The sequence below is a fragment of the Epinephelus fuscoguttatus genome, linkage group LG2 (assembly GCF_011397635.1).
Source record: "Epinephelus fuscoguttatus linkage group LG2, E.fuscoguttatus.final_Chr_v1".
Classification (NCBI taxonomy): domain Eukaryota; kingdom Metazoa; phylum Chordata; class Actinopteri; order Perciformes; family Serranidae; genus Epinephelus; species Epinephelus fuscoguttatus.
Genome location: NC_064753.1, coordinates 4,727,541 through 4,754,055, shown reverse-complemented (window position 1 = coordinate 4,754,055; position 26,515 = coordinate 4,727,541). Strand labels below are relative to the sequence as shown.

The 26,515-nt window shown below is 42.5% G+C and overlaps 1 protein-coding gene across 2 annotated transcripts in view; it reads right to left on the bottom strand.

Annotated features, from left to right (window-relative positions):
* LOC125904945 (SH3 and multiple ankyrin repeat domains protein 2-like) overlaps positions 1-26,515 on the bottom strand; it is a 465,143-nt gene that overhangs the window by 407,825 nt on the left and 30,803 nt on the right. The window contains exon 2 of one of the 2 annotated variants that reach the window (XM_049602644.1): positions 16,811-16,881. The exons of the other annotated variant lie outside the window; for it this stretch is intronic. Coding sequence (XP_049458601.1) covers positions 16,811-16,822 — 12 coding nt within the window. The 5' untranslated portion in view covers positions 16,823-16,881. The remainder of the gene's footprint in view (positions 1-16,810; positions 16,882-26,515) is intronic. 2 annotated transcript variants of the gene reach the window in all.

The window sequence follows — 26,515 nt, the reverse complement described above, 5'->3', positions numbered from 1 at the left end:
CTGTACTCCAGGACAACCAGCGCCACTCTGAGGGGCGCTCAGCATGGCTCCTCTGTTTTCTTCCGGCAACAAGCTCTTGCGAGATGATGTCACAGCTGGGAAGAGGTGAAGGGTTAGGGAAACACTTAGTATGCTATTTACAGCACTTGCGATCTGAACCGGTCACTGGCGAAAAAATGCACTTTTAATGCGCAAAATTATACGGGACGCATTTGCCCCCATTTCCGTTTTAGCTCGTTTTGTGGCTGCATCTGCCTCCCTCAATACTGAACCAATTTTAAAACGAGTTGTACCTATGAATCATACGCACACATACACATGGGGAAATAGGGCCCATGTTGAAAAATACTGAAGTTATCCTTTAATAAAGGGATTTATGACTTTAAAACAGTTCAGTTATCTATTTATTTATTCATTTATTTATTAATGTTGTGTAGATTTCTTTGTCTCCCTGGCACAAAGGGGGGAATAAATAACAACAAAACAAAATGTAAAAAACAATGTAAAAACAACAGTATCCGTATCTGCCATAGACTAAATTGTTAGTTTAAACACTGGTACAGCTATGGCCGCAAAATTTCAAAATCAGTGCATCCCTAAATATGAACAAGTCAATTTCCTTAGATTTACAAGGATAGTGTGCTTCTGCTCCTGTGACAAAATCAAATCAAATCAAACTTTATTTTATACAAAGTAATATCAATGTGCTTTTACAAACAACATGTGTGAATAAAAATAAATTAAGTCTGGAGAGTAATTCATCTGGGCGGCACAGTGGTGTGGTGGTTAGCACTCTCGCCTCACAGCAAGAGGGTTGCCAGTTCGATCCCGGGCGTGGGAGCCCTTCTGTGCGGAGTTTGCATGTTCTCCCCGTGTCAGCGTGGGTTCTCTCCGGGCACTCCGGCTTCCTCCCACAGTCCAAAGACATGCAGATTGGGGAGTAGGTTAACTGATAACTCTAAATTGTCCATAGGTGTGAATGTGAGCATGAATGGTTGTTTGTCTCTATGTGTCAGCCCTGCGATAGTCTGGCGACCTGTCCAGGGTGTACCCTGCCTCTCGCCCAATGTAGCTGGGATAGGCTCCAGCCCCCCCGCAACCCTCAAGAGGATGAAGCGGTTAGAAGATGAATGAATGAATGAATGAATGAATGAATGAGTAATTCATCTGCAGGCCACCCACCCGCACAGACATACCCGATCACACATCCCCAAAAGAGAACACTAGAGAGGAGAGGAGGAGAGAGACAGAGGTACTAACTATTCATAGGCCTGGGAGAACAGGTAGGTCCCAAGAATGGATGTATTCAATGTCCACAGAACAGATCCTTGCAGGATTTAGTGGAGGTTCTGGAATGGTAAACACTGTGCAGTATGCTTGTTATTGTTCAGATCTTAACATTACAATGGTAAAGTGGTTACATATGTGTATGTCAACTATCAATAACTTTAAAAACACCAAGGAAGAAGGGACCAATTGGGCACTTAAATAAAACACTGATTCATCTCAAATCAGGGGAGAAGATCTAAGGTGGATTGACTGACATGTGGGCCATGTGGTTGGGAATTAGTTGTGTCCCTCCTCCTCCCTTTCCTCTCCTCCATGCTTCCCTGCTTGCTATAGTTTGAATGGGAGCAGCAGTGAAGTAATGAGTCCTCCTGACTGAGAGATCAAACTGAAGCAGCCATCGTCCCCTGATCAATAGCTGTCACCACGAACACCAGGGACCAAACCACCACCTCCCACAGGCAGAAATCTGTGGACAGCAGAGTGTGTGTTTGTGCATGCATTTATGTGTGTGTGTGTGTGTGTGTGTGTGTGTGTGTGTGTGTGTTTGTACTATACAAATGAGTAGGGGCTTGTGAAAATGGATGGGAGACAAGAGGATAGACAAGTGATGTGTGTGTGTGTGTGTGTGTGTGTGTGTGTGTGTGTGTGTGTGTGTGTGTGTGTGTGTGTGCGCGTGTATGTGTGCATGTATGTGTGCTGTATACTGTATAAGCACCTCTAGCCTCTCCCATGGGTTGCTAGAAACTGTAGCTTATTAGGACTAATGGGCTTCTTTAAGGACTTTCCGCTCATTATCTGGACACTTTCAACATTCTCAGCTCTTGCAGGGTCTGATTTACCATTATGTGTGTGTGGGATCCATGCCCCATGTCTCAGGGTTATGCTTAAGCTCTGACATTCTTGGTATCGTGTGGCTAAATTCAGATTATCTCATGACACACTTAAATGCCATTTCTAATGTGTGAATTCATCTGCAGTTTTGTTCTGCAGCTGTGGTACATGTGGACTACAATATATTGAATTTTGTGGTGGATGGGCTCGGCAACAGTTCTAGTTAGTCAGACAAAAAATTACATTTATACCGTTTATGTCAGCTGATTTTCCATTATATAATTTCTAAAATAAAGTTATAATGCTTTTTTTCCTTCGAGTACAAGGACTTTACAGCAACAATGCATGTACACATTCTGTTAGTGATTGTATTGTTGACTGTCCTGCAGAAGGATCAGGGCTGCATTTGTTACTACTGATGCAAACTGAACATTTCCCACTTTTCTTGTGAAGCAGCCTCAGGAAATGCAGTGTGTTTGTCACTGAGATTAGCACTGATGGTTCACAAAACAAGACACTTTGTCAGTCTTTTGTTAGTGGACTGCTTCTGATTTTTGCAAGGGAGTAATGGAGAAAGCAACAGCTACAGTGAACTGTTAGATAAAGAGCTGCAGGACGTTAATGCAGTTCATGAGAACAAGCACACCTCCAATGAATCATCAAGGTAAACATCTGATTTCTGTGCCATGCTGTTGTGTGGGAAATGGCTCACTCAGTAAACTCTGTATTACTAAAACCCTCTTGCTGCTAGTGACCATAGGCGTCGCTGAATTGACCAGAACAGAAACCTTACAGTTATATAACATCCACAGTAAATTTCAACCTCTCAGGAAATATTTAAGGAAATGTGCAACAAATTTCAGAACATTTATATAAGGCTCGGGCAGTATCAATATACAACCATATTCCAGGGTATTTAGAAATATATATACTCACTTCATCATCACATCATCATCATCCCGACACTCCAAGATTAGGTGACAAGATTGGGTACCAAGCTTTCCTTACAGCAAGGGAATGACCTGAGATTGTGAATAATGAATAAGCTAGAATCCCAGCACCCCTGAAGCCGATTACCAAGGCCAAGTGACAAAGTACCCTCTGAAAGTCTGCTAGATGATGTGAATGCAGCACTACAAACTATCCCCACTAGGACCATTACTGAGATGAATCAGCTTATGTACACCACAGCAACAGTGATGGTCAAGGATCACAGACAGACAGGATCCTCGATATGTTTGGCTACAAGATGAACACCATGAGCCACAAAGAGCGCTATCCTCCATGGAGCAGGAGGCTGAAGGCCAAGATCAAGGCAACACAGAACAAGGTTAGTCTACTCTCAGAGTGACAGAAATGTGTGGGGAAGAAAAGGATCCCTAGGAAGTACAACAAGCTGTCTATACCTGAGGCACTTGAGACTGCCAAGCAAAGGCTCACAGCTCTGGCTACCTGCCTAAAAAGATACACAAGAGAAGAGGAAGCCATGAGAATGAATAAGATTTTCTCCACTGAACCACCTAAAGTGTACTCTCAGTGGCAAGATAACAACATGAGAATAGATCTACCCAGAGCTGAAACCGAACAATACTGGAAGAGCATACGGGAGAAGGAGGCATCACATAACACCAATGCTAAGTGGCTAGTGGCAATCTCCCAGAACAAGAGCCAGTTACCATTACAACGGCAGACATCCAAGAAAGGGTGGAACAGCACCAGGCCCTGACATGATCCACACCTACTGGCTAAAGAAACTAACTGCACTCCATGAACGCCTGGTGGAAAAATTGAACCAGCTACTGATGGATGGGACCCATCCAGAGTGGATGACCAAAGAATGGACAGTCCTGATCATGAAGGATCCCCAGAAGGGCGCAGTCCCATCTAACTATTGGCCAATAACCTGCCTCTGTACAACATGGAAGCTGCTGTCAGGCATCATAGCAGCTAAGATGAATGGAAAGAACAAGGTCCGAGTCATCAACACGTACGCCCTGCCAGTCATCAGATACCCCGCTGATATAATAAGCTGGCCAAAGGAGGAGATAGAGGCCACTGAAATCAAGACAAGGAAGCTTTTCACAATGCATGGAGGGTTTCATCCCAAGTCCAGCAACCTGAGACTGTACACCCCGCAGAACATGGGAGGCCGTGGACTGGTGAGCATCAGAGCCACTGTCCAGGATGAAACAACCAAGATCCAGGAATATATCAGGAAGATGGACCCCAAAAATGAGCTGCTAAGTAAATACCTCAGGCAGCAGGAACCTGAGAATGCAGAAGAGGAGGATGAACCATCATGGAAGGACAAGCCCCTGCAGGGCATGTACCACCAGTGGCTGGACTTAAAGACAGGATGGAAGCACCACACCAGACAGGACCCCAGGTGCAGGCTGTGCAAAGATGCTCCTGAGACAGTTCAGCACATGATAGCAGGATGTAAGATGCAGACAGGAAGAGTGTACGTAGAAGGCCATAACCAAGTGGCTGACATAATGTACAGGTACATCTGCACTGAGTATGGGCTGGAAGTCCCAAGGTCAGAATGGAAGACATCTCCTAAGGTGGTTGAGACTGACCGAGCTAAGATCCTGTAGGACTTCCAGATCCAGACTGACAAACTGGTGATGGCTAACCAACCATACATCGTATTGATGGACAAACAACAGAAGAAGGCAGTGGTGATAGATGTAGCAATTCTGAGCAACATCAGGAAGAAGGAACACAAGAAGTTTGAAAAATTCCAAGGGCTGAAAGAGGAGCTAGAAAAGATGTAAGGAGTAAACACTGGTGCCAGTGGTAATATAAGCACTTGGGGCTGTGACCTCCAAACTGGGAGAGTGACTGCAGCAGATTTCAGGTATGACATCTGAGGTCTCTGTCCAGAAGAGTGCAGTCCTAGGAATAGCTAAAATACTGCACAGAACCCTCAAACTCCCAGGTTGCAGGTAGACAACCCAAGCTTGAGGAATTACACATAACTTTGAGACTTAATAAAATGTAAAAGGGTATAATTCACTCCCTTACAGTTGACATGAAGGGGCAAATTAGCTACAGAGGCCAAAACCGTTTTTTTCTACTAGCCTGTACACCTGTTCAACTCTACTGTCAAGTTGGGCATTTTAACATGGGGGTCGATGGGAACTGACTGGCTCCTGGAGCCAGTCTTGAGTGGCCATTTGAGGAGCTTCTTTTTTCATCTCAAGAGGTTGTTGCTTGGGTGGAAGAGGCAGCTTAGCTGAGAAACATAGTGACTACGAATAGTGGGAATAACGTTACAGGACTAGTAGCAACAGCAGAAAGAGACAGCAGGGGAAAACAGTATATTTTAACATCTAACTCACTGAATTAAGGATTTATTTGTTAGAACAACAAAATGACTAACCACAATAGTTTTAAGGAATTTTATTTTGTTTCCGTCGAGTTTCAGGTTGAGTCTGAGGTCGGCAAAAGAGAGAAACTTGAACTCAGATATAAGGTTGTATTTTTCTGTTTCGGAAAAAAGAGATACGAATATTTAACACTCAGGGCCTAATTTACATTGTTAGCCACTTATGAAAATCACCAATATCCTGCTTCCTGCAAGAACTACAGTGCAGAACTTCAACTGTGAACCATGTGGAATAAAAAAACAAAAACACGAGAGGCCTGCAGGCTGGAGGTTTCATTGAATATGTTAACCATCCTCCTCCTAACTGATCTTCTCCCTGAGTAAAATAAAAAGCAACCACACTCACAGCACACACACACACACACACACACACACACACACACACAGATACAACAGCAGGAACATATAGAACATGAATTAATAATGTGCCCTATATATGGTGAAAGTGGGTCAGTAAGCACTAATGGGTTGGTTTCAAAACATCTCACCAAAGGACTGCAGTTGAAAATTAGCCAGTTGGCTAACACTGGCACAGTTACAGAAATGTTGATTAAAGTGCGTTGTTCTTATAGATAGAAGATAGAGTAAGTGTGTATAGTAACGTACATAACATACGTACAGTTGCATAATGTTGACTCTTACGTACAGTTTTGAGTCACAAGTAGAGTTTGAGGGTGAGTTTTCCTTTTCTTGAAGAATTTATCATAGATGTAATTTATTTATTTACTTATTTATTTATTTTTATATTAGGGACAGAGCATATTAATGAACATTATACAAAACGTAAATATGCCAGATTATAGCCGAGGCTAATTTTTATCTGTTGTCCCTAAGGCAGGTTGTTGTTCATAAAAGAAACATACGAGAAAAATACATAGAAGAAAATGAAGAAAATCAATACAAGGAAATACACGGAAAGGAACAAAATACGAACTTAACGATAAATACACATACACAAACAATTTCAGTGGGACAAATAAATACAGGGGAAACAAAAAGTAACTCCAGCGCATTAAATCATCAGTGACCATGACAAGAAAAGAGAATTACCCACACCCCAGATTTTACATTGTCCCATTACTTGATTACTTGATGAACTAAATGTACCTAAACTTATTGCACGTAGCTCTATTGCACGTTATTTGATTGCACATAACCCGATTATACCTAAACTTATTGCACTTAGCCCTATTGCACATTTCATCTCAAGTAACCAGCCATTGGGCTGTTAAGGCCTTACTGGCTGGTTACATGGTTACAGGACTAAATTGATCTAAGCCACACCTTCAGATGGGACTTAAAGGTGGCTAGACTGGGGCATTCCTTCATAGATGGATGTAAATTATTCCATATATTGCAACCCTTAAACGACAGGACATTTTGTCTGAAAGAGGTTCTTCTAAATGGCACCTCAAAATCTCTAGGCCCGTTTCCGCTGAAGAAGTTCCTGGTACTATTTGGGGGGCAGGAACTACTACAGGAACGTCCTCTCATTCGGCCCTCTCAACCGCCGTGTCTCCACTTAGTGGAGTACGAGGAAGGTTCCTGTAAAGTTACGGACTGCCTCTGGATGTGACGTAATCGTTGCGCGACCATTTTGACCGGGGCGATGTAGGGACGCTGTTAGCCGATAGCGGTGTCTGTAATAACTCACTAAATGGCCTGTGAAAAAAATATTTTTTCCAGCACATGTCTTAGTTACAACATGATTGAGCTAACTGTAGTAGTTTCATGTCATATCCGACAACGGGAGGCTTTTAACAGATGACATCCTGATGTTAGCTTTGATGCTGCTGTTAGCTGATGCTTTCTAGACATCGTGATTTCCCAAAACTGAATAAATACCACACATATCAACACAAAACTGCTTTGCTAGCTCAATCATGTTGTAACTAAGATATCCGCTGGAAAGAATATTTTTTTTCATGGGCCATTTAGTGAGGTTTTTTTTACATGGCGGCGAAAGCTATATGAATGAGCTAACTCTCGTCTGCTGAGTTTTAAAAATGCCGGCTATTTTGTTGCTTTCTGTTGATGTCACATCCTTCCTTGAGTATATCCAATCAGCACCAAGTAACCCCCAAGCCCCAGCCAGGAGTCTTTCGGGGCCGTTCTGAGTACCTACTCCGAGGCAGGGACTTGTTTAACCCCCATAAAAGTTCCAGAACTCTGTCCTTCGGGGGTGGTTCCTGCGGTGGAGACACGCACCAACAGCCCCGGCCCTGGCCCCGGCCCCGTAAAGTTACCCCGAAGTTCCTGCGGTGGAAATGGGCCTTCTGTTAACAGAGGCCCTAGTGACTCGGTTTGAGTTAGTGGCTGATCTATATTTAATGAAGCCATTCAGTGGAAGTGGCACCATTCCATGCAGAACTTTATATATTAGACAAGCAAACTCAAATTTTTTGAAGTTCTCAAAATTCGACAAATTATACTGAGACAAGATACCGCAGTGATGGTATGTAGAAGGTTTCTTAGCAAGTGTTTTCAAGGCTTGTTAATATAAGGATTCGATTGGTTTAAGGGTTGTAATTCCTGCCATAGACCAGCTTGTTCTACAGTAACTGTGCATTCACAACAAAAGCGTCATGAGCGTCGTAAGAGGCCGGCAGCCATTCATTTTCAATGTACGCTTACTACAAAGGGCATCAGGGGCGTCGGCTGCAGCGAGCGAGTGTCAAGTAGAAGTTGAGAGAAGCTGAACTTTATGCAAATGAGCAGTGCGGCTGCTGAAGCAGCAGCTTATTGCAGACCGGGATTCGGGTACGGAGATCTGGGCTCTCCCGGAGCTGTACAAGCCGGTGAAATTCACCGTGGAGTTGCCGGGTTTGCAGGACTCTGTGGACCCAAACGGCCCGACGGCTCTGGGCCCTGTGTTTCCTCAGCAAATATGCCGATGCAGTACAAAGGAGGCTTCCGAAAGTGCGATTAATGAGCTCCCGCTTATTTACCACAAATTACATTTCTCAGTGGTCCTACGTGCCAACAGGAAAGTAAAATCATAATTATAAAGGACTCATAAAGGCTATATTGACTGTGTTTATTAGCGTTATTTTCATTGTGTAATGAAAGTCATGGATAACACAAAGTGAAGACATAAATGATATATTTGTTCATCCTTGTAAAGTGAACAGCCGCGTCAGTCTTGATGGACACATCTGCAGCAGCCGGCCCCGCCCCTTTAGCCGCTGCAAGCACCTGCTGGAGCTGCTGCCAGGCAGCGCGATGCCAGCGACCTGAGCGACCGCAGGCGTTCATGACGCTTTTGGTGTGAATGAACAGTAACTCAAATGGGAAAAAATCAGAGTATAAATACATCAGGGCAGCACCTTCAGTCAATGATGATCTTATTTGTTTAAAATTACACAGATTATACTTGACAGTTTTTGTGATCACTTTGACATGGTCTTTAAAGGACAAAGTAGAGTCCAGCAGAACACCCAAATATTTAACTTTATTCACAATTTGTAGTTCTTCTCCTCCCAGAAGAACTCTAGAATTTGAGTAGGAGATATTGGAGGGTTGTTTTGAAAAATACATACACACTGTTTTTTTGGCATTCAATAAAAGGCAGGACTCAGTGAGCCAGCTTTGTATGTGTGTAAGAGCTGTTGAAAGTATATGTGCTGCCTTGTCAGGGTTTTTCGCGCTCATAAAAATGACTGTGTCATCTGCTTATAAGTGGACATCAACATCCTTGCAAATATCGGGCAAATCATTTATATAAAATGAAAATAAAACTGGTCCCAGGATGGATCCCTGAGGGACCCCCACTGGGGAACCAAGGTAAGGGGATCTGATGGTGTGAATCATTGAACAACAACAATGTGTTGTCATAATTCATAGTTTCATGAATTGATATTTGTAATTTGTATTTGTAAGTGGGCCTTGATTCAGATTCATTTCATTATGAATGACCTGTAGTAAGTCATTTGATGGCACACAGCAACAATTTCTTCAGGCATCTATTGATTAGCTTGAATGACCTTCACTGAAGAATGTGGTTGAGTTTAACTAACAAACTGTCTTACAGGGGACTGACAGTAACAACAGACCTGGCTCATGGTTTTCATCATGTTGCTTTATATTCAAGAGAAGCTACTGGATCTTAGTGGGTTTGGACGGAGAGCAGCTATTTATTACCTCAAATGTTCTAACAATCAAAATTTAGTGTACTGTTTAGTGCTCAGCAACTACAGTACTACCAGTGTAAATTTTGGAAGCTATTTTACATTTAATCTTAGCCCGGTTCACACTACACGATATCAGCTCGATTATAGCCTGAGGCAGCGGCATGCAGTGTTGGCATGGATCATGAATGACACTGAGTGTCATACGTGATAATCTATCGTTTCATCTCGCGTAGTGTGTCATAGCAGACAACAACTGACGCCATGCCTGGGACGCCTCATGACGTTCCAACAGAAAGTCTAGCATGTTTGATTTTCTTTGTGTCATTCACAACTTCTCCCATCACAGCTTTCATTTTGACCAATAGGAACACAGAGCGGTACCTGAAACAGGTGGCACTTTTTACGTTAGTACAACAACATTTCGGCTGGGACTCGAACAGACACAGTGACTGAAATAATAGTAATTATAGTAAAAATAGGACAAGAATAACCCGATGACATCACACACATCGTGAAAGAAGAAGCAGAGAAATAACTTCATTAAAGCCTGAATTCTTTCGTAATCTCTAACATGTTGGTCTGGAGGTTCAGCCTGTGTCCTTTCACAGAGTTGGTGATTAAACTTAACTTTCATCTCTGTCAGATCAAACTGATCTGAGTTCAGACTGTTTACTGACAGTGCAGCTACACTCACAGATAACTGAGCCTCCTACCTGCCTGTCAATCAGCATCAAAACATAAACCTTTCCGAAACAGTCCGGATTTGAGTGCATGGATCAACATGTGAAGTCTAGTGGCTGGTGGTTGCTTGTTCCGCTGCTGACTGCCACCGCTGTACCCAGCAGACCCCCCATATCCATTCAGCAGTTCCACCATCCACAGTCAGAAACACACAACTGATTATTTACTGCTGCATTACAGGTCTCACAACTCACACCAATGGCTGACACTGCTCCGGTGTGTGTGTTTTTGCTGGGTAGCACAACATCCTGGCACTGACTATTGACCAGAGTTTGCCAGCCCGTGGGTCACGTGGCATTTAAATATAATTAAGAGTACTGCAGTTCTCAGCTTTGAATGTCTGATAGTCCACCACTAACATTTTCGTCACGTCTTGTCTCGTCAATGAAAATTAAACCTGAATTTTGTCTCCGTTTTTATAATCAAGAACTATTATTAGTTTGTCATCAGCTTGTTTTCGTAATGGAAAAAGGTTGTTGACAAAAAATTGTCGTCATAGTTTTTGTCAACGAAATTAACACTGTGTAATTCACTGTAGTTTTCCTTTAACCACCAAGGAACCTAATCCTGGACACTGGCTGGTTACTTATTTGTTCGGTGAAAAACGTAGCCCCCGCCCCTCGCCCAACCCCCCCCTCCCCCCCCTCTCCACACATACGCACACACTCTCGACCTTCGGTGTATTTTCCATGTCCCACTTTTTATCACTAAACGCTCATATTGTCATCTGCCTGACAGACTTGCATGCTCATGTCCTTCATATTAGTAGCCATCTGGGTCTGGACTAAATGAGTCCAATTTAAAAAGAAGAACTCATCTTCATTTTCACAATGAAGCTGCTACAACAATAAAGCTCTGTTATCTTACATCCCATGGCAACGTTTTTAGATAACAGCTAAAAAAAACATACTATAAAACCAAATGCAGACAAAGTAAGGATGAAATTGGCAGCTGCTCAGAGAAATATGTTAAAGTGTTGTCTCTCTGCTGCTGCTGAGAACAGTGGGGAGCAGAGACAAGTGGAGAAAAGTGTCCAATCACTGCCAGGCATAGCCATGGGGGGGACAATCAATGGAACTGCATGAGATAAATGACACAGATTTAAAGACTGTGAGATGAACAGACAGAATAAACCCTGTACTGCGTGCACACACATACACACACACATGCACGCAAACACGCACACAAACACACACACACACACACACACACACACACACACACACACACACACACACACAAACGAACACAAACCTGCAGGCACAAACACAACAACAATCACAAGGTTGGTAAGCAGTTGGATAATGTGGTATAAAGACCATGAAAACATGGTGCTGTAACTCAGTAAATAGTCATTTATTACAAGTGCATGCACTCTGAACCTTTTTGCTGCCTCACAACACAAAACGACCAAAATACCAACATTTCTACCATTCACAAACTCTACGTTTAGCCAATACCTGCTGGTTCAATTCCTTCTTGGCAGTGAAAAGCAGTTAAAAATCATAAATTACTTTATATCCTTTCAACGTTTTGAGTGTTTCTGAGTCCAAGTCAGTTCAACAGCTTTCTCTATGCATATTGAAAGGCTGAACTCAACACTCAAACAGCTGCTTAGAGGACATCAGTTTTCACAGAGTGAACAGCTACTCATCTTTAAGAAGCTCTCTGCAGCCTCCGCTGACATGTTTTCATTATTTTGTCTCTACTGCAGCATATCAAACATGAAATGAAAGATCAGGCCTTGTGAAACCACTTTTAGAGCAGACTTGTTCTTAAGTGGCATGGGATAGGTGCTTTAAGAGATCTTGAAGCATTTACCAATTTCATCAGATCTTGAGTTTTTTTCTGACAAACAATATTCATAGTCTGTCTTCAATAACAATGGTAAAAAACACTTAAAAAAAATACAATGCCTTCATCTTCATTAATTTGGAGATAAAATATAAAATATGAAAGAAAATAAATACATCACACAAACATACAAACATAATGCAAAATTGTGATGTGCATCATGGCTTCCAAAGTTACTGTTACAAAGTTGGGACTGTGAAGTTGTCAGTAATGAGAGAGAAACTGTTAGGTTTGGCAAGAATGGATTTAGTGCCAACAAAGAATACCTCAGTCTTATCACTGTTGAGTTTGAGAAGGTTGTGTGAAAACCAAGATTTAATTTCCAGTAAGCAGTTGGACAGGGAGGTGGGCGGGAGAGTGGAAGTTGGCTTGGTGGAAAGATAGAGCTGGGTGTCATCTGCGTAGCATTGGAAGTGAATGCCAAATTTCCTGAAAATCTGACTGAGAGGTAACAGATAGATGATGAATAGTAGGGGGCCCAAGACAGAGCCCTGGGGAACACCACTTGTGACAGGAGAAGTTTGGGAACTGAAATTTCTGAGGTGCACATACTGTTCTAAATGACTGGTATAGAGTTGCAGGTTTTAAACACGTGAGCCCTTTGTTTCAGAGTCGTTAAGGTCACAATGTGAGACGTTGACCCACCTGGCCATCATGTGTGTCATTAGGGTCAGGTGAGACCAGATGTGAATGGGTGTGAAGTTGTCTAGGGAGGGATCCCAAGACTGCATTGTAGATGGGTGATTAGTGGTGTCATAGGCCACCTCCTCTGTTTAACAATGGTCATTTCAGTTTGATGTAGATGGCTTCTTTTACACCTCATTCAAACCATCTTTCTTCCCTCGCCAAGATGTGCACATTGCTGTCCTCAAAAGAGTGTCCCTTGTCCTTTAGATTTAAGTGGACAGCTGAGTCTTGACCTGAAGAGCTGGCTCTCCTGTGCTGTGCCATGTGCTTGTGGAGTGATTGTTTTGTTTCCACAATGTACAAATCTGTGCATTCCTGGCTGCACTGAACTGCATACACTACATTGCCCTACTCCATTAGGAATGACAATGTTTTTTCGTTTATGTGTCTCTTCCTCTATCTCTGCTCTAGGTCTTTTAGAGGTTTTGGCAAAGGCCCAATTGGGGTAGCCACAGTTTAAGTGCTTCCCTGATTTGTTTATGTTCCTTCACCTTCCCCTCTGTCCTGGTGGGTACATTTTCAGCCCAGTGATTCAGTGTCCTGATGACTGCCAACTTGTGCTCCAGTGGGTGGTGAGAGTTGAACAGCAGGTATTGGTCTGTGTGTGTAGTTTTTCTGTACACCTCAATTTTTAGGTTGCTGTCCACTTCAATGTGTACAGCACAGTCTAAGAAGGGTAGACTGTCTCCTCCGACATCCTCCTGTGTGAATCTGACGTTGGGATCCACTGCATTAATGTGTTCCGTGAAGGTTTCCACTTCCTTAGTATTGATTTTGACTCAGGTGTCATCCACATATCTAAACCAGTGGCTGGAAGCAGTTCCTGTTAAGGTGGTCAGAGCTCTCTTCTCCACATCTTCCATGTAAAGATTGGCCACTATAGGGGACGCTGGTGAGTCCATAGCACAACTGTGCTTTTGTTGATAGAGACCCTTGCTGTACTTGAAGTAGGTGGTGGTCAAACAGAGATTCAGCAGGTCACAAATGTGGTCTGGGATCAAGTTAGTCCTGTTAGGAAGGAAGCTGTCTTGTAGCAGATGTTTCCTCACAGTCTTAACTGCTTCTTTGGTGGGAATGCAAGTAAAAAGTGAAGTGATGTCGTATGATACCATACAGTAGTTTCGTCAGAGTCCAGTGTTATCTCTCTGGTCTTGTTGGCAAAATCCTGAGAGTTTTTGATGTGGTGTGGAGCAGAGCATGTGAGCGGAGCGGTGGATTTTGTGTTGAGCGAGGAGCAGCTATTTTTTTTAAAAGGTGGAGTGGAGCCTTATCTCTCGCTCCAATTTCGCTCCGGTTGCTCATGCCCCACCCAGAATGCATCTTTGCACCTGCGCACACCCACACTATTTTCTTTCAAAACTATGGAGTTTACTGTGTTCTTCAGAAACGAAACTGAGAAGTCATACAAGTGTACCATTCCTGTAAAACTAACAGATGACGATAATGTGGAACAAGAAAAAAAGCTACCAAGCTCATGTTTCATTTGTGAATAGAAGATTACAGGTTAGGGTAGTACAATGCAGTTTTTTTGAGTGGAGTAGTGAGCGAGTGGAGCGGGATAAAATTTATGATGGAGTGGTTCGGAGCGGAGCAAAGAATGCGCAGAACCAAGCGGAGCGGACGAGCGGCGCAAAGTGACAGGTCTGCGAGCGAGGAGTGGAAATTTTCACCTGGTCCGCTCCGCTCACATGCTCTGGTGTGGAGTGTTACCAATCAGAGGAGCTAGGATCATAGCTTGGTGTTTGGAGATGTTGTTCGTGACTGAGTTGATGCTGCTAAGGATGGGTTTTAGTGGTGCTCCTTCCTTGTGTATCTTGGGGAGTTCATATATGCATATAGAGCAAAAGTATTTCTAATTCCATTCCTCAATTAATATACTGAAAAATCAGTAGAATACTCTTTTACTGAAATCAATATTCTACTACTTACTTGTTATACTTCTTTTGATTCTGTGATGTCTTAAAGTCACACACTGGAGTGGAATGATGCAGCCATTGTTTAGTTCTGTGTAAAAATGCGTGGGTGGAATAAAGAAGGGACTTCGTAGTGGCCGATCTTAGTGTAAAAACAACACATTTTCACTCCAACACATTTTCACTCCAACCTTGTCACATATTGACATTTGGTCATGGACTTTCCACGTCCAGATATGACATGCAATGGGTGCGATGGTTATTTAAGTTCTGGGATGTTGTATAAACTTAAGTCTGTTAGATGCATTTCCTGTTTTAAAAATACATTTCCATTTTCACAGGAAATGTACAGTTTGCACACAGTCTCTTTCAAAATAAACGCACTACATTGGTACAACACTGGGGACTGATGTGTATTTTTCCTTCAACAACAGACGCATATGGTTACATTTTGCCAATACACGGTCGTGGTTGGGTTTAGGGAAGAAGAACAGGGTTTGGTTTACAACCTTAAAGGAAGCGAACACCGGACTTCCAGGTGAAAGTTGGTGGTTGTTGGACCACCAACTTGTTGGACCATCAACAACCACCGCAAAATGAATAAAACAGCACAGTATTTCAGCATGCATACATGCAGTATTAGGACAGTGACACATTTGTGTTGTATTAGCTCTGCACTCCATTACACTGGATTTGAAATCAACCTTAGAGGTTAAAAGTCAGCTTCAGGGTTATCTGGCTTTAAGCCCTAAAGGAAAGCTTCTCGAAATGGCCACAAAACACAGATTAACAACAAGATAATTTATCAAAAGTATCACATTCAGCTCAGTAGTAACTGTCAAGGTTCATGGACAAAACAATTGTTTTTTTTGCTGATCACCCATTATTAGCTTAAGCATGTTTACACTACATAAATTAGCCTAGCAGCTAGTGAACATGTTTCCTCTACTTATAACTTGACTAATTATATGCAACGTTATTACTTTTCTTACTTACTGTTGGTTTAAGGGGTCCATGTCCATGTTGGACCTATCTACCACCCCTCCTACCTGCCCTACTCGGATTTCCACCCCCTTAACTTTCGTTGTTGTCCCAATGTATCTCCCCCTGATGCCGCCAGGTGCCATTAAACAATAATGGCAACCAGCAGCATATCATGCCATCCTTAAAGGAAGTCTTTTTTTGTTTGGGTTGACGCCGGAAGCCGGTCTATTTTTTTTGTCAGTTAGTGTGCAGTGTACTATTTAGGTGCAGAGTGAGCGCTCCTCGCTTTCATGCTCTTCAACGAAGGCAGGTTCAGAAACAGAGGCAGCTGCCAAGAAGAAGAGAGGCTTTGTGCCATCAGGCTCCAAGATAACACTATCTTCTGCCTTCTGCTTAGAAGTGGTGAATTTACAGCTCACAGCAATTTAATATGTTTGATATGTAGTTGCACATTTCTGATCCATCATTAGTGCAATAAGCTTGTCTACTACATTACATGAATGTCACTGTCACACTGAATGCCCTCTGGAACTTGAAACTTTAAAGCAGTATATGGAAAAGGAACAAATAGTCGAATATTTGTATCGAACATCCAAATCTGATTCAACGGACAAATTCTGAGTCAGTTACAGCCTTAAATTTAATGTGATGAACTACCTTGATTTGTAGAGTAGTGTTATCCAGAAACAGACATCCCCTACTGGATATTGTTTATGATGAACAGAGTTGAATATCTGGAGCATTCATCATGATAAAGGTAATTCTAGTGATGCCTGACCTTTACTGGGTAATAGTAAATCCATCACAGATGAGATGTCCTTATAGAGACAGTCTTCTTTCCAGCTTTGCATTCATTCTAATCCTAAACCATCCAAGGTGATACATGAAAAAGAGGGACATGCACACTCTGGCACTCATGTTTCCTTCTGCCTGTTATTGATCCCTGTTAATTTTAACTAGGTCTTTAGCCTTTGACTGAGCCTACGTACCATTTCAGCCATAACATCCAGAGGAGAAAAGCTCTCTCAAGGAGGAGGTTCCACTGTTGCACCCAGGCTCCCTGAGTGGGGAGGAGAGAAGAGAAGAGAGGGGAGGGAGGGAGGAAACAGAGATGTCTACAGTAAATTAAGTCACTGGAGCCTTCAACATACTGCTACGTGGAAATCTTATCAGCTTTAATTTTTTTATATTTACTGTAAGAAGTACAGACCTCTACCACAACATAAAATAGTCACTAAAAATGTATTGCTATTGCAGCCTACATGTTTTACAAACTTAGCATGCCAAAACATAGACATATATATGGACTATGGTCTGTTTTATCTAACACTTAGACCTCTAAACCAAATGTGAGAATGGTTGTTCCATGCAAATCTAATTTATGATTATGCAACATGTTAAACATAAAGCATCAGCATTAATCACATCAACCCAGCCACCCACAACAGTGTTCCTCCCCATTTCTCTACCTATAGAGAAAAAAGAGTGGGTAGGACAGGGGGTTATCTTTTGTACATTTTGATTTATGCCACCAGTTATTTATTTTATGGATGCTTCCTGCTGCGTAAGGGAACTCCCGATATCGAGAAATGTTACTAATTCTAAGTGTTACACGTGTTTTCGAGGTTGTAATCTCTCCAAATGGCAAATGATGGTTTGGAGGATAAAAAAATCAGGCAGAGTTTGTGGATATGTTTCTATTTCAAAGTTGTAAAAATAAAATGATAAAGACACGATAACCAGAAACACAATAAACTATGTCATGGAATACACACAGGATTTGACCTAGTATTAGAGCTAATGCATCATATATGACCCTCCTGTACAATAACTGCATTCAAAATTAATGTTCAATAGAACCTGATTAAACAGTAATCTTGCTGTTGATGCAACTGCCTGTGCGCACAGTCAAATCTCCAAGGATGGGCGGGGAGGAGAGGAGAGGAGGAGGAGGAGGAGGGGGTAAAACAAACAAGTAAACAGCTGAAGATCAAAGATGGAATAAAATCAGCACTTTGGCGCTTTCCACAGTAGACTGTCATCCTTGTAATCTTGAGGCACTGAGACACAAAGGATGCGTCACTGTGTGTGTCTGTGTGACATGCTGTGTATGAGGTTTAGAGGGTGACCTGAAGAGACAGAAGCTGATTGACTGAAGGACTGAGAGGTAGCAGAAGCAGAGGTTTGCAAAATGAATAAAACAGCACAGTATTTCAGCATGTATACGTCCAGTATTAGGACAGTGACACATTTGTGTTGTATTAGCTCTGCACTCCATTACACTGGATTTGAAATCAACCTTAGAGGTTAAAAGTCAGCTTCAGGGTTATCTGGCTTTAAGCCCTAAAGGAAAGCTTCTTGAAATGGCCACAAAACACAGATTAACAACAAGATAATTTATCAAAAGTATCACATTCAGCTCAGTAGTAACTGTCAAGGTTCATGGACAAAACAATTGTTTTTTGCTAATCACCCATTATTAGCTTAAGCATGTTTACACTACATAAATTAGCCTAGCAGCTAGTGGCCATGTTTCCTCTACTTATAACTTAACTAATTATATGCAACGTTATTACTTTTCTTACTTACTGTTGGTTTAAGGGGTCCATGTCATTGGTCCAACAGCCCATTGGTCCGACAGTCCACGGTGCTGAATGGCTCCCGGCGAGCGTATTTCTACCTTGATGGTGCGCCGCGACCGGCTCTGGGTCAGCTGGGAAAGGCTTGAGGCGAAGCAGGCTCACAGCTTATGTGTTTGTCACTTTCTTTTTCATTTTAACCCACACCATGATCTTTTCCTGACCCTAACCAAGTGGTTTTTGTGCCTAAACCTAACCAGACCTTAACCACAGGGCATCATGATGATTTTGGAACGGACTTCGGAACAATGGGTTTAATATGGTCGGAACAATGGGATGTCGGACCAATGGGCTGTCGGACCAATGGGCACTTCCCGGTTTAAGTCACTGCATCTCCCGACAGAACAGCACGATTGAATTTCAGCCAGCATGCATGATTTTTCAGCATTGTTGAAACAGAGCAGCTGTTGCTAATGCTGTAGTCTGAGTGGGCGGAAGTTCGCTGCAGAGATCAGCCTCTCATTGGGCGGAATGAGCCACCCACTGAAGTCCCGCCCTACCACCTCCGGTTGCAGTTTTCAACACGTCCTTTACTAACTTTCGCGGTGTTTGATCTTGCAGGGATGTAGCCATTTTTCTGCCATGGTTCGCGTCCTGTAGGTGATATTTTTGTGGGCATGTTACACCAAAACCTGTTTCCCCTGGCAATAGTTTTGCAAGCACACCTTTGCTGTGGCACCGCCCAGAACGATTGTGATTGGTTGAAAGAAATACAAGCAGCCGGGGTGTTTTTTTCTCCAATCTTAAAGTGAGAGTTGGCCCAGCCGGACCTTTCTTTTCTTGAGAAAGGTCTACTACTAATGCTGCAGCTAATGTTGCTAAAGCAAGAAATTAGCAGAGTGAGACGCTCGTCTGACGCTCTGTCTGTTTTTCTATATTTTGTCCGAAATCCAAAATATTTCCACTCTGCTAATTTATTCTCAAGTAATTAATGTTATACTCATCGTCTTTCTCTTGGTTGCTTTGCCATCTGCCTGCCGCTGTTTGACAGTGACACAGACTTTCAAAATAAATGCCCATGCTAAAGATGACAATATGGATCGATGTTCTCACTTTGCACCGATGATATTGGATCGTTGATCATTAAATCGATATATCGATCCAGATCGATGGATCGTTACACCCCTAGTAGTGAACTCCTTCAATATTTTACTTTGTACTGCATTTACAGATCACCCCATAATGTCATACATATGTGGCAGATGTCACGGGGCAAGTTAAGGGAGGGGCAACACTTATGCTGCATTCACATGGAATCAGGCAAACGGCAGACGGCAAACCGGATGTCATGTTAGTGGACAAGAGAAGGACGGTAAAACTTGGGCAAGGACAGCACAGAATGCCGTCTACGGCAACGGTAGATGGCAATGCTGTCTAAAGTTAAAATATTTTAACTTTTACCGTTCACCGGCCACGCAATACTCAACTGGATGTGATGTAGTTCCAAAACAGAAAAGAAAACATGGCTGACCTCGACAACAAAAACCTAGTGCTTTTGGTGCAGCAGCACCCAGAATTATATGACCAAACTTTAAAAGCCTACCTTGATGCTTACAAGAAGGCGTACATATGGGATGCGATTAGCGCAGAGCTGGGTGGAATACCAGGTACGTAATATCAAACGTAACATTATGAATTACTTTATTAGCTTAGCGAGCTATCTGGCTAACGTTAGGTCTCTGTAGCCCATAGACCGAGTTTGCAGCAGACACGTACGGTTCCTCATCTCCCAGCAACAACGTTAACATGAATTTAAGAAGCTTTTTCTCATTCATAGTATGGTAAAATGCAATATCTAGAAAGCAGATTTTTATATGCATAGACTATATGCATTGCTGCAATAATAACAACACATAATACACAAGAATATATATTTTTTAAATATTTTATTCAATCTGCTGTAAATACATCACCATAGCAACACACACGTGTCACGAGTCACGTGTGTCTCATTTTGCTGTTTTGCCGTTCCGTCAGACCGCTTGTTTATTTCTCCCGTTCCATCCAGCAGATGTCTCCCGTCTGCCTTATTCCATGTGAATATGGCATTAGTGCCGTTATGTACATATAGGGCTACCTGTAGGAGGAACTCACGCTGAGACGTGGGTTCAGGCCAGAGGAGTAAGGCAGGTGCACACCTCATTCCATGCTGGCATGCAGCGAACAAAGAGCCTCAGGCTGTGTTTTTATGTCTGTTAGTGTGTTTATGCTTTTAAGTTGCATGTGTGTGAAATGTATTGTGTGAAATGTATTTCAGACCTGCATCCCTGGTGGGTTGAAGGCAGCTGGTAGTCGTAGGTGTGTAGATCGACATACCAGGTATTTAAGCGTTTAGTTATGATGTTTTGAATATTTAATTAGTATGTATTTCAAAATATTTGAAACAAAGAGTTTTAAGTATTTGTTTCCCCTGCAGAGCATCAGGGGTCCATTAGCTGCTCTTGCTGTGGGAATATTTTCGGGTTTGTTTTGTTTTCTTTAGGCCTTTTTTTTTTCTGTCTAGTCCGCCCGGTAGCGGGCAAAACAGAAATGGGAGATGCCCTTGGGGCAGACTAGTTTTCTTTTCTTTCTTTATGTTTGTTTGTTGGTTTGTCAGTCTGTTTCCTTCCCCCATCAGTCAGTAACGCTACTCCAGCTTAATCTCAGTCAGACAGTCAGGGCAGGCTTAAAGTGTGCAGTGGAAATTTGGGTTGCAGTGAGAATAAGCACGTTTGTAAACTAAGAAAGGTGTCAACGTGTGTAGTGTGCAATACTTATATAAACATCTGTCAGTCTGTGGACCTTAGCCAATTCTGGATGATTTCTCTCTTGAATGTGGAGGGGAAGATTTTCTTTAGTGTAGTAGTGCAGAGATTAGCTAGCTACATAGAAAGGAATAGCTTAATAGATACCATGGTGCAGAAGGCAGGAATACCAGGTTTTGCAGGGTGTTTAGAGCATATTAGCATGATCTAGCACCAGATTCAGGCAGCGAAGATTAAGAAAAGGGACCTGCATATATTATTTTTAGATCTTGCAAATGCGTTTGGTTCAGTACCCCATAGCCTCATTTGGAGTGCGTTTGACTACTTCAGAGTGCCACAGGTAGTTGTTAACTTAGTGAAAGCATATTTTCAGGATATTAGGTTGTGTCTAAGTACAGCAGGGTTCACAACAGGTTGGCAGAGGCTAGAAATAGGCATCATGGCAGGGTGTACAATTTCTCCATTAGCATTTACTATGGCAATGGAAGTAATCATCAGGGCTTCTAAGTGGGTGGTAGGTGGGGAGAGACGACAGAACGGGTTGCATCTCCACCAGTTAGGACTTACGTGGATGACGTGACACTGGTGACCACAACAATGCCATGTACAAAGAGGCTACTAGAGAAGGTAAATAAGAACCTCAAGTGGGCCAGCATGAAGATCAAGCCTAGTAAGTCTAGAAGCATGTCGATACGTAGAGGGAAGTTAAGTGATAGGAAGTTTTTCATAGATGATGAGGAAATCCCTACAATTAGGGAAAAGCCTGTTAAGAGCTTAGGTAGGTGGTACAATGTGGAGTTGAATGATGAGGAACAGGTGGTGAAATTTAGAAAAGATGTGGCTGAAGGATTGGATAGAATAGATAAATCAGAACTTCCAGGAAAGTTGAAGTTGTGGTGTTTGCAATTTGGGCTATATCCTAAGTTAATGTGGCCATTGTCAGTTTATGAAATTCCAGTATCCGTTGTGGAGAGAACTGAAAGGTCGGTTAGCTCCTATATTAACCTTTCTATTGCATTTCCTCTAAGCCTACTTAAGATTACTGACAAATCTCTATTAACTATCTCCCATTCTTTACTATCACTTGCCCTAGGCCATCTAACTCTAACCTTTTGCTCCATGGTTCTCTCTCTGACTGGCACACTGGCCTCAGTGTCACCTGCATCCTCTCTTACTACCTCCTCCTCCTCCTCCTCCTCCTCCTCCTCAGTGGCAGCGTTACTGATATCCTGCGAACTGTGGTTTTCTACCTGCCGCTGGACTTCATCCGACTGACTCGACTGACTTCTTAGGAAGTACTGATCAATGCGGCTACTCTGCCCTTTCTTTGCCACACACTTCTTCTTTCCCTGATGAGTTCTGAGGCCTTTCACTGATGTTACTTTTTGCCATCCGCAAGGACAAACCTTTTTCTTTGTGGTAGGATCCACTTCTGAACCGTGTCTCGGCCACTTCTCCGCCATGTTGCTTTCTCTTTCTACTTGCGCTCTACCTCTTGCTATGACACTCTCCGCTCTTCCTCCCCCTCTCTTCTTGTTGTGAGGATGCATTTCCTGTGCGCCAGCGCGGGAACGACACGCAAACTAAAAATGATATCTATTGAAAAATACCGCGAGATGTTAGAGGAGTCGATCGGCTTAATCAGCATTGTGTCATCTCCTCTAGTCGTGGCTTGGGTGAAACGGACATTTACTGACCTGTAGAAGTTACGCACTATAGCTTTAATATTTAGTTTTTTTAAAATATGTGTGCGTGATGTGCACATATAGTCAGCAACAGCAGCAGCAGCGACCCACATCCAACACGACACACCCTGAAGATGGAAACCAACATACGACTCAGCAGGCAGGAGAATGTAAATGAGACAGAAATTTGCTTTGAAACGGTGGGAAATGATGCACAACAGGCTTTGAGGTACATTTTTTCTCATTTGGTGGGTGTGTCAGAGCATACAGCACAGTAGACACCACACATACAAACATGCTGCCTGATAGTTTGTACCTGATAGTTTGTAACTGACTTTACCGGCTGGCTTCTTTACAAGCTGACTGGCTGCTGAAACGAGTGATGTGCCAAACGTTCTGAAACCAGCCACTAGCAACTTAACAGGCTGAGTTGCAGGTGATACCATCAGTCAGTCCGAGTCTAGCTGAAACAGGCCAGATCACACAGCTGACGGCTTTCCAAGAAATGTTCATAAACAGTTGTCTTGTTATGAATCCACGCTGAACTAGTAAAAGAGGGCCACAAACTTCGGACAGAATGATTCATGTGTTCTGTTACCTAAGTCCATCTGTCCCAAGTTTGTTATATCAAATGTAGTCGGACCAACACATGCAGACTGTGGCTGTACGCCTGCCAATGGCTGGCTATTTAGGCCAGCATTCTCCCTTCTTGAACTATTTGCGTGTAACCATTTTTCCAAAATCCCCTTCACTATTGGAAAAAACCTCACCTCTGAGCTAACAACTGAAGATGGCAAGTTTTAATGGATTTGGATCTTGCAGTAAGGCATGTCTGCCTTGTTCTTTCGTTAAATTGTTGTTAAGATCTACGACGTAAAAAGCCCAGACTCTATCTCGTAAGACCATCATGCGTGATGGTGATCTGCTTTCTGACATGGCAGAGTCGATTTGTAACATTTTTTGAAGTTTCTCTGGTCAAACAATGCCTTAATTTGACCCCCTTTTGTGCCTGGGGCCTGAGCCCGGACCATACTGACTCCCAACCACATCAGCAAACTTTCTGTTGACGCTGCCTCCAGAGCCACTCTCCTCCTGGTCAGCCTTCCAGGGTAGCCCAAGCTAATACAGCATCAGCACTAACACCCAGCACTGAGCTATTAAACAGTCCCAACAAACTCACACCTACAACAAAACAGCTTGACTCTCACATTAAACCCCTCAGTAATGTTAGCTGGGTGATGCTAACAGTTAGCTATGTCACTGTTTGTATTCCTCGCCGACACTATTTTGCAAGGGCTCCATCGCTACATTCTGGGGTTAACACTGTACAGGATGACTGCGATTCATTTAGAGAAAGACATAGAATCCAGACTGACTTTTTCCCCTATAGCAGAATGATAATGTGAACTTCAGACCTTTCTCAAGCGCTGACACAGTGCTGTGGAGATGGTTTTGACTGTATCAAAACTAATGACACATTATCTATTGGCCTAATTAGTAAATAGATTAAACTTCCTTTTGGATTTACTTAACACACACACACACACACACACACACACACACAAAAGATTCACAGGTGTGTGAAATGTCAAAACGTGTTTATATATGTGTGTATAATGTTCAAAGTTCATGTAAACTGCCCTTTAAATTGAATGGATTTTTCAGGGGAACACTAGCCAATAATGCGGCACCATGCCAAATAAGACACAAGTAACATTTGCATGTTTATGCACTAATTAGTGTAAAAATCTCTCACAGTCCTTTTAAATAATGCAGATGTGACAGAGAGCCCTGGTTATTAGAGAGCCCTTCCTCTGAAGTCACATTTAAATATAAACCCTACATGAGCAAAATCCTGTCTGTGGTGGACCATTTCTCCAATTTATTTTCTCTCAATCTAAGAACAAGCAATGCTATGACACACTAAAAGACATGCGGTAAACTCATTAACTGAGGCGATTTCTCATATAGACAAGTGGCTCTGAGTGTTTGTAGAGTGGCCCTGAGAAACCCTTGTTTACTGTCTGAATGCTGCCGGTGTAAAACCAGGGAGGGGTTCTTGGCAACATATGCAAGGCCTGTGTCTCCAGGGAAATGAATTATAAACATGAACACAGAGAACCACTTCAGAAGTTCAATTAGATTCTCAGATTCATCAAAACTGTCTGACAAAGATAAACTAAGACTGTTTGAGTGTGTTTATTATTTAAAGCTATTCATTGATGTAATCTAAAAACAGCTCTAAATAATAATTCTAATAGTGTTTACAAGACAGACTTTAAGATCCGGTCAGCTCTTTAAAGTTACACTATACCCCCAAATCAAAAATATATTTTTTTCCTTTTACCTGTAGTGCTATTTATCTCTCTAAATGGTTCAGTATTATTATATTTCGCAGTATGGCTCTGTTCTGGGGCCTCTCCGCCTTTCCTCGGGCCTACGCGGAAAGCTTAAGGCAGAGAGAGCACACCTCTTCAACCTTCCACGCCCCTAGGTTGAAAGCCTTAAGGCAGAGAGAGCACACCTCTCTGCCCTTCCACGTGCATAAGAGGAAAGCCTGAGGCAGAGAAAGAGAAAAATTCCCTGCTGTTTCATGGGCTTACATGAAAAGTCTAAGGCAGGGAGAGCAGCGACAAAGACCCACTGGGAACAAAGCAGAGCAGCATCAATGACAAACAGAACACTGACATTGATTAGTCAGACACAACATGAAGAGGAGGAGCTGGGGTGGGGCAGGTTGCAAAGCAGCTTGCAGAGGAAGCAGTAACAGTAGGCAGGCCAGAGCAGTTTAAATTGGGTGCCCTGAATGAGGTTGCATAGAAAGGAATTATGTGATCAATCAGCTGACTCCCTCCAAACCAGCCAGCTGATCCATCAGTTGATTTGGCTGCTTGAGATCAGCTGATGTAGCTCGGATGTGAGCTGAGCTTGACATCATGTCCTGCTTGAACGAACACTACGCTCACTTTTGGAGATATCAGCTGTAGCAATATCTTCTCGCTAATAATAACAGAACTAGGTGGCACTTGGCTTGAAACACCCAAAAAAAAGGACAAAAAAATTGTGTCCTGGTTACATTAGATAATCCACAGATCTTGTTGTGAGCAGTTTCATGTAGTAACTATTTTCATTCTAAAAAACTTCACCTTCCATATCATGATGCAGAAGGAACAGTGCATGTACTCATGGACAAGAGACTCATTCATGCTTGTGACAATGCCAGATGTAAACATTGATGGTGTCCCCCTCAGTTCAGCTGTAAAGTTAGTTAGCTCAGTGTTGCTAGCAGTAGATTCACTTTTAGTTTCTAGTATGGGTCAAACTCTGAAAATACTAATTACTCAACGCATCCTCATAGAAAACCTTCATATGATATCCTATAAAAATGCACACACAATGATTTGTATGATATCCCACTAATTAGCACCCCCGAATGATGTTACGTCCTTAAAGTAAAGTTACATAATTAACATTGACAAAGATACAGAGGTTAGGTTTAGGCAATTAAAGTTACAGCGGTAAGGTTTAGGAAAAGAAACATAGTGAGGACGTATCTTAAAATGACTGGAGGTTCACACAGTTCCAAACACACGTCTCCTGGGGGAAGTCCCAGGGGACCCCAACCT